We start from the raw sequence: 14,559 nt of genomic DNA on the forward strand, positions 1-14,559 counted from the left end.
GGACAGTGGTAATCACGTGACGTGACTGCGCTGAAGCGCGCCAGTTCTAGCGCAAGGTAGTGTAGTGGTACGGTTCCAGAGATGGCTGAAGAAGAGACTCTATCAGACCCGACAGTCTATTTAGCAGATATCAAGGAGAGATGCCCAGGCGTACTATACGTCTGCTCAAACCGGACATCCAAGCTGTTGGCACAGACTGGGAATGATCCGTACGACCCAAAGGAAGTGAACCAACAATATGTGAGCGACTACTGTTCTTGGGCAAGCATGAAGCAGCGAGTGAACCAGAGTAAGAAAAATTTGAGGCGAGACATGATGACTCCACACGTGGTCAACGAGCCAGTGGCTGCAGAAGAGTTCGTGCAACAAACAGAAGTATTGAGTGAGGTCAGGAACAGTCGTGTGCAGATCATGAAATGTGCTGTGTAGGATCACTTAAACATACTGTAAACACACTGTTATATATGCAGTACATTTTGCTTGATCAATGTCATTGTTTGATTTCACCCAAGGATGCTCTTGATTGCTTAATCTAGCAGAAAATCCAAAAGTACTTTGATTGCCTCTAAAAATGATTGTGAATTGCTTGATTGAAATCTCTTGATTTTGTGTTGGTACTGGGTAGTGTATATCAAATACATGAGACCACCTTGCATTTATAAATAGCAAAACATTTTAACTTTGTGTTTCAGTGTTAAAAAATATTATTTTGAGGTGATTGCCAAGATACAGAATAGCCAATCATCTGTTTTGTTTCTTTAACATGTGATTGTCTTGAAAACTGATCAGAGTACAACCACGGACTTGAGTGCATAGCTAATTCTCTATCATTTGCACTGAAATAAGTTATAAGTTGCTAAGTCAATATCAACTAAAATTACAAGCATGAAGCAGCTATAAATTTCTTTGTGTTTATTTATTATAGTACCATACTGGAGGAAAGTTTTGATGGGTGAGACTTTTGCAGATTTTACGGTTTTGTCTATATAAAACTATGAAAGTTTCCCTGTGAATGCTGCTGCTAGCTGTGATGAGTATCTGTCTGGATTGGTTGACATGTGAAATAAGTTAATTTGCTTGACAACGTGGAAGGTCCTGCAGTAGTTCAGCTTCTTTTGTGAGCCACACCCACTTATTGGGACTGTGCATCACTGTCTGTAGCTGGAGCTACACCCATTTAATAAAGTGTGTTGCAGTAGTCTAAGAGCATGCATGAAGCCATGTGCATTGCTGTGTGTATGCCCGATGTAGAGCCATGCCCACTTTAACCAGTTGTCAGGTGCCAATATATGTATGCATCATAATCGTCGTGAGCTACGCCCACTTATTGACAAAATTACCGTACATTGTTTGTTACATGCAAGGCTAAGTGCTTTGAGCAGGCACCACCATATTTTAGTCCACCATGACAGTTTAACCGCAAATAAGTTTGTTTGCCCTCAACTGCAAAACTTTGTCCATCGAAACTTTCCCCCTATACGGTATATGTGTTGACCTAAGTAAGGACCATATAACACACATGTGCATGCTAGAAATTTTGATTTCTAGGTTGAAGAGAGACTGAAGAAGATCGTAAAGTTACGGTTGAAGGCTACTGAAGAAAAGCATGGTGAAGTTAGGTTGCCAAGAGTCGTACGTCTGTGTCGCAAGTTCAATTTGTCCCGAAACGAGACAGAACTGTTGATGTTTGTGTTAGCCAGACAAGCTGGTATTGAACGGGAAGACAATACTTTTGGAATCGGCATTGATCCTATCTCCTTGTCGTTATTCTTGGACATAACACTACGTGAAGTTCTTGAATTTTTGGATCAAGATCGTTTACACATGCAGCAGGGGTTGTTCCCAGATATTCAACATACGTACATCCTGTCACAACAATTATATATCGAGACCGACGTTTGTAAGGCATTACTGGGGGCTGACTTGAAACAAGGCGATTTCTTGAAGATTGAGCAAACGTACTTGGCGGATGTGATTGTAGCAGAGCCAGAAAATCAACATCTTCGTGACCAAACTACACAGGATAAATCTGAAGACTCTGGAGTTGATAAGGAAGCTAATGATGAGGAAGGTATGTATTTAATTAAACAAGTTTGTGTTTTCGACCGATTTTAACATTTGAATTAGCAATTTGAATTCCATATTATATTTGCTTAGACAAATCTACTGTACATATTCAAGTGATAGTCACTGGTAGTCTTCAAAAAAGATTTCATTAATGGCCCACCAATTTTAATTAATATTTCTAGCATGGTTCTTCTTGCTTAGAATTGCACTGAATTTTATATTTGTTTAGTTAAAGTGGTCAGTCTCCAGCCACCACCTCCAGAAAATGAAACTGTAAGTGAATTGTGTGTTGTATTCAGTGTGTGACATGTATTGTCTATTGTAGGACACTGAGCAGCAACCACAGGGTGAAGCTGAAAAGGGTATGTGGCTTATTTTTCCTTTGTACATGGTTACATGTTTATTATGGTCATCACTCTTGTTTTTATAATTTGAAAGCCTCCTGACTCAGATTAAGCTGGTGATTGTATGTGTGTTGTATTGGGAAGTTCATTATGAGTAATGCACTTTAGGAACATTGAATTGAGATAATACGTGACCTCATTACACAGTGACCTGCTTATGGATACAGTGTCAGTGTATTTGTGTAATGTCATCGCCAATCATTTTCATAAAACTCTCTATATGGTATCAGATAGTTAGGTCTGTTTCACACTCCAGAAAACAAACAAGATATTCAGGACTTAGACCAGTTGTTGAGGATGGAGAGGCGAAAGGAAAAAGAGAAAAAAGATGATGGTGCACCAGCTGAAGCAGAAGGAGAGGAAACACAGGTACTTGAATTTTTGCAAGGACCACAAAATGTTCCATCTTGGATAAATAGCTTTTTGTAAAGTTGTAGCAAGATACACTCTTGGGATATACTCTTGGTCGTAGCATTAGTATAATTTTATAATTTGATGTATAGGACGACACAGATCCTGACAAGCTGAAGCCTTACAAGAAGGACTTGGAATATCTTGATGATCATTTTCAGGTGGGATTGTCACTACTGTCTGTTGTTAACATCATTTTGTTTACTCAGTATATCTACAACCTGACCAAAGTGAAGCAGATAGAAGAGAGGATGGAAACAGAAGTGAGAGACTTGATTAGTGATTGCTTTATTAGAGTAGTTTGCAAACGGTATTTTAAACTAGTAACACTTCCACTGATGGTGGTACATCTGTACACATAGGAACAGTGCTCACACATCACTGTAGTAGAAAACTTAGACATAATTTAGGTGAAATGATGTACAAGAATTTCAAGTCTTGCAAGCAAGATTCTTGCGTGGAAAATGTCCCTTTTCTTGCAAGTCATTTCTCTCTGGGTATTGACGGTTGAAATTTGGGTCCTAAATCAGTTGTAATTGAGGGAAATCACTACCATTTTCATTAGAAATCAGGTTTCAATGCCTGACAGGTTATATCTGTCCTGTTGACTGCAATTCATTGACCAATTTATATGGCTGTAAAAGATGTTGCTGATATGTGGTAATTACAGTACATTTCTAGTCACTTTTTATTAGTATATAGGATGAGACCATTATGACAGCGAACACTCTATAAACTGTAATGATACTAGGAGAACTAAAGTACCACAAGCTCCAGGCACATCGCTCTCATAAAAATTTACTAGTAGAGCAGTATGTGTTCTACCAATCCCAGGTGATAGATAGTCAAGTTGACTAATATATATATTTTTGCTCAGAATTAGCAGTGGCTGTCTACAATATGTGTATCATTACATAGTGTATCCTGTGTACGTAATATGGGCTAAATTGTTGCTACATGTAGGCACAATATGATGATGGATTTTCTACTACTCGATACTTGAGACAAAAGGTATGTAAAAACATAATAACTGGGGGTACCTGCACTGTGCGTTATATAGAAAGTATCTTCCTGTTTCAGTCTGTAACACATAAATTTCTTATAATATTTACATACATATTTCAGTTGCAATAAAATACAACAATTGAGTTACGATAATTTATACTGCATAATTCACCATTAGGCATTTAATGTGTAGCACACTTGTGTTGTTCATTAGTCAAATACCATTAGAATACAATGCAGTGGTGTACACTACACACTCACAATGTTCCAATGTTATTGTGTTTGCTTGTCCACAGAGAGAATCAGAGTCCAAGTGTAAAGTTCAGCAAAAGAAATGTGAAAAGAGATTAGCTGTAAGCAGTTTACTGTGTTGTTTATTCAAACAGTGTTACAATTGTTGTTGTTTACAGATCACACGTCAGTCCACCAACTGGGTACCTCGACTAGAGAGGATGGTCCAGTCTCGTAACTTGACAACTTTTGAGAAGAATGTTATTTTGCGTCTGATGGCAGCCGTCATTCAGCCAAACAAAGTACGCATGTGTGACTAGTGTTAAGTACAATTGACCTTGGTATTTTCCTGTAGTTTCAGACTAACCACTTTCGGTCCATGGTTCAATCTGACACGTCAGTTGGTGAACTGCTTCGTCTTTTCTGTGCTGACCTGGAGGAGGAGATTGCTCATCGCAAGTATTTTTACAAGTCTGGCACATTAGTGAGGGAGGGAATGATCATTGTACACAACTCTGGTCTCACTGGTGACACCAATAATTGCAATGTGAGTAGTGTGTGTGTGTGTGTGTGTGTGTGTGTTTGTGTACATACATCCACACACAAGCTCTAATTAAAATGTTCCTTGTGTGGGTGTAACTATTTTTTACAGGTTGAGATAGATCGTCGTATGCTTGACTTCTGTGTTGGACTGGATACAGAATTCTCAGAAGTAGTGGAAGGATCACACTTGTACTTCCCTAAGACTAAGTTTGAACAGGTACGCATGCACACAGTGAGCATATAAAATTAACCTAAAGCTGCATAGGCCAATATATGAGCCGTTTTTTTAAAAGCACGTAAAGTGACAAGTAATGCATGCTTAAAGAATGGCTTCTAAACAGCCAGCACAGAAAAGTTTGTCTAACGTTATTAACTGAAAACCTTATATCAATGGAAAGTTTATTCATTGGGCTACTGAGATGAGTAAATAATTGTTGTAACAACAAATCGCTCACTTGTTGTGACATCACAAAGAATAGTGACTGTATTTCCTGTTCTTCACACACATTGCATCGGTTGCCATTAATAAAAATGTTTGAGCTTTGTAAGACGTGATTTATCATTGAATGGAGAATCGAATGGTTCTTACCAGCACTCCATAGGCAGAAGTTATTAACTGTTTTCTGAAGGTATGTATTTATGTAATGAGTTGTTTTCGTGTTTTGTGACAACTTGTATTCATGGCAAGTTTCGGCCTTATGCTTTCTCCAAAGGGTAAAACCCTAGGTACTGTTTATTCCTTATAACATCATGGATAGAATAGTACAAATTGCATAGCCTTAGCACTTACTGTACGGAAGTTACAGCATTTTATTTAGTCATGCATTGTGACTGAAATATCGGCATATGCGTTTTTCAGTTTTATTAATAATTGCGTGCGGTTTTAAGGGTTAACGTGAATGCATAAATTTCTTTGCACACATGCAACTAAATGATTGAGGTTAATTCCAACATACATACACATATAGGTTATACTTAGTAAAGAACAAAAGCAGTTGATTTATGACACAGTCAGCAACTTTGAGGCGTACAAGCGATGTCGTAGGAAGTTGGGGTTGGATGATGCAATCACTTATGGTGCAGGAATGGTGTTGTTGTTCCATGGGCCACCTGGTACTGGCAAAACTATGATGGCTAATGCTCTGGCCAACAAGCTCAGTAAAAAGGTATATATTTTTTACGTAAGTCTTGCTATTGCTAACTATTGTTTTTAGGTTTTGTTAATAAACTTTCCATCTCTTGGTGGAATGGCAGCTGGAGAGAATTTCAAGTTCATTTTCAGAGAGGCTAAGATCAATGATGCGATCTTGTTCTTTGATGAGTGTGAGGCCATCTTTGAAACAAGAGAACATGGAGGACATAATGTGAACTTGTTGTTGACAGAAGTTGAGAGGTGAGGAGAGTTGGATCAATGTAGTGTAGTTTTGTGTGTATGTGTGTTTTAGTGAGTCTGTGTTAGTAGCCAGAGAGTCCACTGTGTATGTGGTGTCTGCTGGTGTTTCTATTTGTATCCCCTTGTTTTTTTTTCCATTTATTTTCATGCAGACATGATGGTCTAATCATTATGGCCACCAATCGTCCCTTTGATCTGGATGAAGCCATGCATCGTCGTATCACCATAGCATTAGAGTTCCGTCAGCCAGATCACTTGTTGAGGAAGGCAATATGGGAATCTCATATCCCAGCTGATATGAAAATGGCTGAAAACGTTGATCTTGTAAGGCTCCCCACTCAAGGAGTTTCAACTTAATTTTCTTTTACTCCCTTAGCATGCATTGTCATTGCGGTATGAACTAACAGGAGGCTTTATTAAGAATGCTATTCTGTCAGCTCTAAGTATTGCAGTATCACGTGATGGAGATAATCCTCAAATCACACAAGATGACCTGTTGAAGGGAGCTAGTCTGCAACTAAGAGGAAGACTACGTATGAAGGTATGTATGACTACATAACTAGACCTTATAACAACTAATACATGTGTGTCATGTAGTTTATAGAAACTAGAAAATGAAATTTTTATGAACTTGTATACAAAAAAAATCGCAAGTGCTGTGTTTTTGACAAGTAATTATCTCAGAGCTAACATCACTTACTAATCATGATTGCTCTATTAGAGACAATGGAGGCTAACGTAACATGATCTTTGCAATATCGACAGTAAATAAAAAACAATGCTTATATGTCTTGTTTTTTTAGTAAAAATTGAATGGCAGATAATTTTTTTGCGTTACTTTTTACATGTATATTGCAATGAAAAATCAAACATGTAATACATGGGGTTGTGTCCCCTGGCCCTTCTTTGGACAAATACTCTAATAGAACAGTCACCGTAATACTGTAAGCTAATATTCAGTAACAGTAGCTATTATATTAAACTGTTAAATCACTCTCACATTCAAAATTTCCTGGGTGACATGTATTTAGTGTAAAGCTTATTATAAATATGTGACCGGATTTCACATAACAAGGCTTCCACACACACAAAATCAAACTTACGTTTTTACCAGAAATGGATTGCTGGCCTAATACACTATCACATTCCACACTGTACTTCCTTCAGGACTGGCAAGTCTGGTTTCTGTGGCAGCTTTCTTCCGACCCTGTCAAAGCCACGAGTGGGAGATTGGCGCCATTGAATGGCCATGGCTTTGTGATAATGGTGTGTAGCGAGCTGGGACTTCACAGAGAGCTCACCAATAGTGTTCTCGGTCAATTTGGAGTGATTTGAGGGCCATGGAGAGCCCAAACTTGGCCTCTGGATTCCAATCGTCTTCTTGCTTCATTTTATACCCCTATATTAAGACCACCGTCCACCCCCACCCTCCCACCCTATTACTATCACCTGTGATATTATTACCCACTCGAGAAAAGCTGCCCAAAACAGGGCTAATTTTGGGTATCAGAAATGTATACACCCACTCAGTGATAGCTAGTAAATAGATGCATACTTGGTGCAAATTTTGTTTGCACAGCTGTAGGCACTGGGAAGTTATTACACAATGATTACTTAAAATCGCCATATCTCCTAACGAAGCTTTGTGCGTCGAAGCCTTGTTTTGTCAAATTCAGTCACATATCAAGATTGAAATACCCTAATAGAACAGCCATCCTAATACAACACTCAAACAAATATTAAATAAACTCAATCTCAGATAGTCTATATTTCTGGGGGCATGCCCCCCAGATCTCCTTAGAGTGTACGCTAAGTTATGCCTTCCCCATAGTGCTATGTAGCTACATAGGCCCTGGCTGTGTGGGTGTACTAAGGTTGATATTCTATGGTTGCTATCTAAGCCCTAAGCCTAAAATATTCATGCTACATATGAACCAGTTAATTAAATGAAAGTTTTGATGCTAGGTATGGTACGTACTGCTCAAATGCAACATCGTCTTGTGAGAGTGTGAGCAGTTAAAAACTCTCGAATTAAATGGTGTGACACCAGTTTCGTTCTTAGTATTCATCCCAAACAAAACAGGATAGTCTCTTGCACTTTTGCAAGATGACGTTGCATTTGAGCGGTACCGTAGTAATATTCAACTTACCTGTTGCATTTATACAAACTTAGATACTACATTCTCCATGTTAGGGAAGGTATCTTATTTCAGTTAGTTATGGTCCACTTTGTACTTGTAGGACTTCCATCGTCGTGTGGTTCCTGCTGGTGGACTGGATGAGGTGGTAGTAGAGGAGAGGTTGATGAAACAACTAAAGGAAATTGTTCAGTTTGAGAAGGCTCGGTATGTTACTATGTTAAGATGTTACATGTATGATGTTCATGTATCACTTGTACAGTTCAGTACTGTTTGGACAATGGGGATTTGGTAAGAGGATGACTGAGGTATGTACACTTATATTATATCTAACATGATCTTATTGTACCTCCTTTATCACTGTAAATAATATGTTCAAGCATGTGACTGGTTGTGGTATAACTGTATACAAACAAGTGCACAAAAAGTTTGGAATTTTCAACTAGAGTAGGGACCATAGCACATTGATAAAAAGTACTGAAACAAGTTGGAGTAGTGCCGGATATTAAATCACAGTAAAACAATAAGAAGTGTTATATTCATACTGTGCTCAAGATACCATGATGGAAATGTACAGTAGAGATATAACACTTCTTATTGTTTTAATGTGATTTAATATCCGGCACTACTCCAACTTGTTTCAGTGCTTTTTATCAATGTACCATGGTCCCTCTCTAGTTGAAAATTTAAATTTTTTTGTGTATGTACTTGTTTGTCAACTTTTTTTTTGCAAATGAAGTACTGGTGAACCCACGCATACCGCATCAAAAGAAAGAAATGGCGCCACACGTCCCAGCTACCAATTATCGTCTGAAAAGTGAAGTATCCATTACGCTTCGTTGTCAGCTATGTTCAACCCATTACACAGCATTACGAATCAAGAACTGTTTGGAAAGCACCTCTGCAATCAAAGTAGCCAAAAATATGGACGATTTCTGTTATGAAGGGAAGTCATCACGCACTACTGCCAAATCAACACCTTTCACTATCAGCAAAGATGAATGGGACACAAAAGAGGACACTGGTAAGTCCATGAAGAATGCATTGTACATACTGCGGTATGCCAAAAGGCACGTGTCCAGCTGAAGCGATGTCAAACAGTGAAAAAATCAAGCCTGTAGCCTTAGCCATTATCGAGTTACGCTTGTCTGAAGGCATCATTCAGTCAGTTAGTCAGTCAGTTACTCAGTCACTATAAAATTCTATTTAATATATATACACCGTATAACAGGAATGATTTGCAGAAGAAAGCATTCACAAATGATCTACTATTTCCTCATTCGCAAGAAAACGTTCGCGATTTATTACATAAAGTAATTTAATAATTGGGCGCATGCCTACAACGGATTAATCATGGATAGGGAACACTTGACTTTATGGCTCAACTCTGACATGTTGTATACTATATACACGTATTAGTAGCCATGCATGATCACTGCTTCACTGGAGAAGTAGGCATTTACAATAATGAGTGCGGACGATAGACACGTCTAGCCTTGGGGGCGGCACTAAAACCGAGGCTAAGACTGTAGTAAGACACGCCATTCTAGTACAGTGAATCGCTGGGCTGCAATTATACCGGTATTTGCCCCATTTCTCTTGCGTGAGTAGCACTGTCGCTGAAATTTGTATCTCTGAAATTTGTATCTCTGTTCTAATGGTCTTGCACCTCACTGGCTATGCAGCCACGCATATATAGCAGTTTTTAGCGATTAGCAAGGCGAGTAGAAACCTGCTAATGCACTCGTTATATGAATGCTGCATCAACTGATCCGTTAAAAAGTTTTTAAATTGTAGGAAAAGTTTTGCAAGAAAACATTCACAAATACATCTAAAATCACGAAATTCATGAATGTTTTCTTCTACGAATCATTCCTGTTATACGGTATATTAAATTATATAGCAACTAGTTGAAAGTGTTTCAGATTGATCTGAAGGCTTGTTTGGGCTTAGTTTCTATTATGAACTCTTGGTTTTACCTAACCAATACTGCCTCATCGTCATCAGAGGGGAAAATTGAGGCTGGTTTTGGGTGATGTTTATTCGTGGGCCACACCCAAACCTTTGTGGTCCTTACTATACAACAAGTACACAAAAAGATTTGGAATTTTCAGCTAGAGTAGGGACCAAAGCACATCGATAAAAATTACTGAAACAAGTTGGAGTAGTGCATGATATTACATCACAGTAAAACAATAAGAAGTGTTATTTCCCCAGTTATATCAATTATTGTCTGAAAAGTGACGTATCCATTAATGCTTCATTGTCAGCTATGTTCAACCTGTTACACAATATTACAATTTACAAATCAAGAACTGTTTGAAAAGTGCCTCTGCAATCAAAGTAGCCACTATGAAAAATGTGGATGATTTCCGTTATGAAGAGGAAGCCATCATGTGCTACCGCCAAATCAACACTTTTTGCTGTCAGCAAAGATGAATGGGATACAAAGGAGGACACTGGTAAGTCCATTGAACTTACTGTGGTATGCCAAAAGGCACCTCTCAGGCCAAAACAACATCAAACAGTGAAAAAATCAAGCTCATAGCCTTAGCCGTTATTATGTTACACTTGTCTGAAGGCATCAGTCAGTTACTCAGTCAGTCAGTCACTAGAAAATTCTGTTAAATAATTTTAATTTAAATTCCGTAGCAACTTGTTGAAAGTATTTCGGGTTGATCTGAAGGCTTGTTTGGGCTTAGTTTTGCCTAACCAATACTGCGTCATCGTCATCTGGGAATAGTGAGGCTGGTTTTTGGGTGATGTTTTTTTGTGGGCCACGCCTACTCCTTTGTGGTCCCTACTATACAGTACTATCGTACTCTATAATGTAATGGATTAACTTGTACAGTGAAGAAAATGTCTATGTGACATCAAAGTGAATGTTCTTACACATTTCTCTAGGGACTTACAATTCTACTCCATGGTGCACCTGGTACTGGGAAGACACTGGCAGCTGAAGCCATAGGCTATGAAGTAGGAAAGCCATTAAAGGTATAGCAGATATGATAGTCCAGGTTGTTAATCCAGTACACACTACCATATAAGGTGATCAACTGTGGTGAACTGTTGAGCAAGTGGGTCGGTGAGAGTACTAAGAATATTGACAGTATCTTTGAGGAGGCACGTGGAACTGATGCCATCCTCGTGTTTGATGAAGCAGAAGGATTGTTTGGAACTAGAACTGACATGAGGTAAGAAAGTCATGTGATCTCAAAACTATTCATATTTAACATTGTATTTCTCTAGCACTTCAACTGATCGCTATGCTAATGTTGATGTTGGTGTGTTACTCTATCACATTGAACGATTCCCAGGAATTGTCATCCTCACCACTAACCTCATTGATAACATTGACAAGGCATTCTTCAGGAGACTTAAATTTGTGTTGTTGTTTGAAGTTCCACCTCGTGCACTGAGGGAGAGGCTATGGAAGGTATGTATCCATATGACTATAATGCTTATTAAAGTTTTAGTTTTAGTTGACAGTATGCTATATAGGTATTATGCTCTCCAAAAAATGTAATACATATTTTCTACTGTCTAGTTGATATTACCACCTGAAGCTCCAGTGGCTGATGATGTTGATTTTACCCAACTGGCTACTTATGAGGTTACTGGTGGTAGTGTTAAGAGTGCTGTGTTCAGGGCAGCATCCAGAGCTGCTCTAAGGGAAGAAGACAAGAGAACTATCAACCATAACGACCTTGAGTCAGCCATTGAGGAGGAAATTAACAAGAATTCATCACGGACTGGTTTTAGGAGACAAGACTCTGATGCCTCTAGAATGTATAATTGATACTAGCAATTATTTTATTGAACGAATTACATACATGCAGTACATAATACACACACACCGTAAATTTTTTTAGTGCATTGAATTTTTAAAGAATGTACTAATTCTGTTATCAGCATGAATCATTACAATGGAATCTTCACTATAACGTTGACACCTTCAGACCTTGGTATTCCAGTTAGTTTATAATGGCATTTATAAGCTCCTGATAATGGTGATTGTGGCTCTTCAACTGTCTGGATTATGCCATGTTCATATTAACAGTCACTGTATACTGCAACATCATGTGTTGCACTAGATAGCAAGTATGTGAGGTACAGGGGATGAGAGACTGGCTACAGGGTATATGTTTACTAAATTGTTTGATATTAATTTTTATAAATCATTGTAACTTTCAGATGTAATCTACATTGTAGGCTTGATTATTGTTACACTAGTATATAGACTATGGGTAGCTGTTTGTGACAAATCTGCTTGCATGTCTCTGAATCACAGCATATCAAGATTTTGGAAATATGTTCTGATGCTACCATAAATTTTGTTATCAGCTCCCTCACTCAAGATGTAATAGTCATTTATACTCATTTTACCCGTCAGCCATCAGATTGTGGAACGGCCTCAGCCAGCAGGCAGTCACCTCTCCAACTTTAGAACACTTTATAAAGAACATTCCTTACTGTGTGACTGTGTTTTATCCTTTATTATTAATTACTAGGCAGGCAGCACAGCTGATTTGCCTAGAATGTTAAATCAAAAATAGTCATTTGTACTGCGTATAAAGAAACTGTTTATACCCCCCCCCCACACACACTTGTATTGTTGTACCACATACTCCTTCTGCACAGTAATCAATAATATATCTGCAGGTATATTGACACTGATCATGACAATCAGTGTCAATAACCTTGGCCTTTCTTTTAATGTGGTATGCACTGCTTATGTCTCAGTTCATAAAAAGGTAAGAAGGAAAATTAGGAATTTTAAGTTGGATTGGGGATCAAAGAAAAAAGTAGCGAAACAAGGGAATAACTAAAAGTGGTGAGGAAGGTTTCCTAAGTGCCATCTAAAGCTATTGACACCGACTGGCAAGACAAAAATGTAATACCACAATTGCATATATTTGAATGCAATCGCCAGTCTCTAATAAACATACATTTGTACTATTAGAGATAATTTACGATAGCAACAACTAGCATGTGCTCCTCAGTTAAGCTGGCTCAAGAGAAGGGTGGCTCTCTTGTCTTCCTTAAAGTCATATAACTTTGTGCTTCATTAAATTGCACTTCATTACCATCTGCCAGTGTGCTTGTGGTCACTCCACTGGAGGGGAAGTCAGGAAGGTACACTATGCTGAAGAAGTCTGCAAAATTAATATAAAAGGCTCGTTGGTGGGGTGGTTTTTGGGAGCAGTTGATTCGTAGTGTTAAAACATGTTTAAGGAAACATATGGGAAGATCTTCCTTGACAGAGGACCATACTGGTGGAAATTAAAGCTGTACTGAACAATTGTCTTATGTTTATAATGATGAGAATGGAGTTTCATACCCATTAACCCTAGCTTACGATAGACAGCAATGACAGTTGATGAAAGTAGCATTGCACTGATATCCAAATTAGCCGATTATTCCGATAACTGATATTAAGCAACAAAAATAGCCGATTCCAATAACTGATCCGATATACACTAACAACAGTACCATTCATTCTCATCATTATATAATGACTAATATTAGTGACATAAGCATTAGTATACAGCTCATTCTAGGCTAAAATGTAAAATTAGATATATACCACAAGTAAAAGTTACTCATGATAAACAGACAAGTGGCTGGTACTACGTAGAACATAAAACCTCAGTTTACTGTTGGGAATGGCCTAAAACCTGACAGTTTATTACTATGGGCATGGCTTGTAGTCACTGCTAAACCATCAAAACATAACTCAAAATGCCAAATAACTTATGTCTAGTCCCCCCCACATCATTATTACACAGCGCAGTGGAGATTAACATCGGCTTTGATTTAATCAAAACCAATTAATCAGCCAGTAGCCACTGATTAATCGGCCAGTATAGTAGCCAATGTAAGAATAGAATCCAGGATACTAAAAATAGCCTAAATAGCTGTACACCGTTATGAAACTGGCTCAAAGTGGTTACTGAACCAAAAGGTTTTTATTTTTGCGTCTAGTAGTTGCCCTGAGCATTCAACTTTTGGGGATGCGAAAAGTAGTATTAGCGTTAGGGTTAGGGTCGGGTTCGGCTTTGGTTTCTTCTTCACCTGCCAGTTCTTCTTACTTTATACATTGAGACTACTACAAAGTAGGAGAGGTGGTTAGCTAGCAGCAGTGGTTAGCACACTTGCCTACAGTTCTAGTAGTCCAGGGTTCGAGCCCTGGTTGAGTTTTGTGGTATTTTTTTTGTTTAGTGACCCTTTTTTGTCTAAATTTTACTGTCAGTTTAATGGCAAGTACAGCTTCATGTATTGAACCGACTTTCGGTTCAGTATCCACTGCCATAATGCATAATGTATACATGTAGTTGAGAGAGAAACCATTGAGGAATGCACAATA

At 38.3% G+C, this 14,559-nt stretch overlaps 1 protein-coding gene across 1 annotated transcript; it reads left to right on the forward strand.

Moving 5' to 3' along the window:
- LOC136242141 (uncharacterized) lies at positions 1-12,136 on the forward strand. Its single transcript, XM_066033547.1, has 22 exons — positions 1-387; positions 1,549-2,071; positions 2,297-2,340; positions 2,393-2,429; positions 2,728-2,840; positions 2,975-3,043; positions 3,092-3,145; positions 3,846-3,893; positions 4,184-4,240; positions 4,298-4,420; positions 4,474-4,665; positions 4,771-4,878; positions 5,630-5,827; positions 5,876-6,054; positions 6,207-6,378; positions 6,431-6,595; positions 8,296-8,399; positions 8,455-8,500; positions 11,097-11,186; positions 11,241-11,386; positions 11,442-11,628; positions 11,740-12,136. Exons 1-22 carry the CDS (start codon positions 82-84, stop codon positions 11,989-11,991), a joined length of 3,213 nt encoding a protein of 1,070 aa, XP_065889619.1. The 5' UTR covers positions 1-81; the 3' UTR covers positions 11,992-12,136.
- The last annotated feature ends 2,423 nt before the right edge of the window (positions 12,137-14,559 follow it).

This window comes from Dysidea avara, chromosome 13, assembly GCF_963678975.1.
Source record: "Dysidea avara chromosome 13, odDysAvar1.4, whole genome shotgun sequence".
NCBI classification, from domain to species: domain Eukaryota; kingdom Metazoa; phylum Porifera; class Demospongiae; order Dictyoceratida; family Dysideidae; genus Dysidea; species Dysidea avara.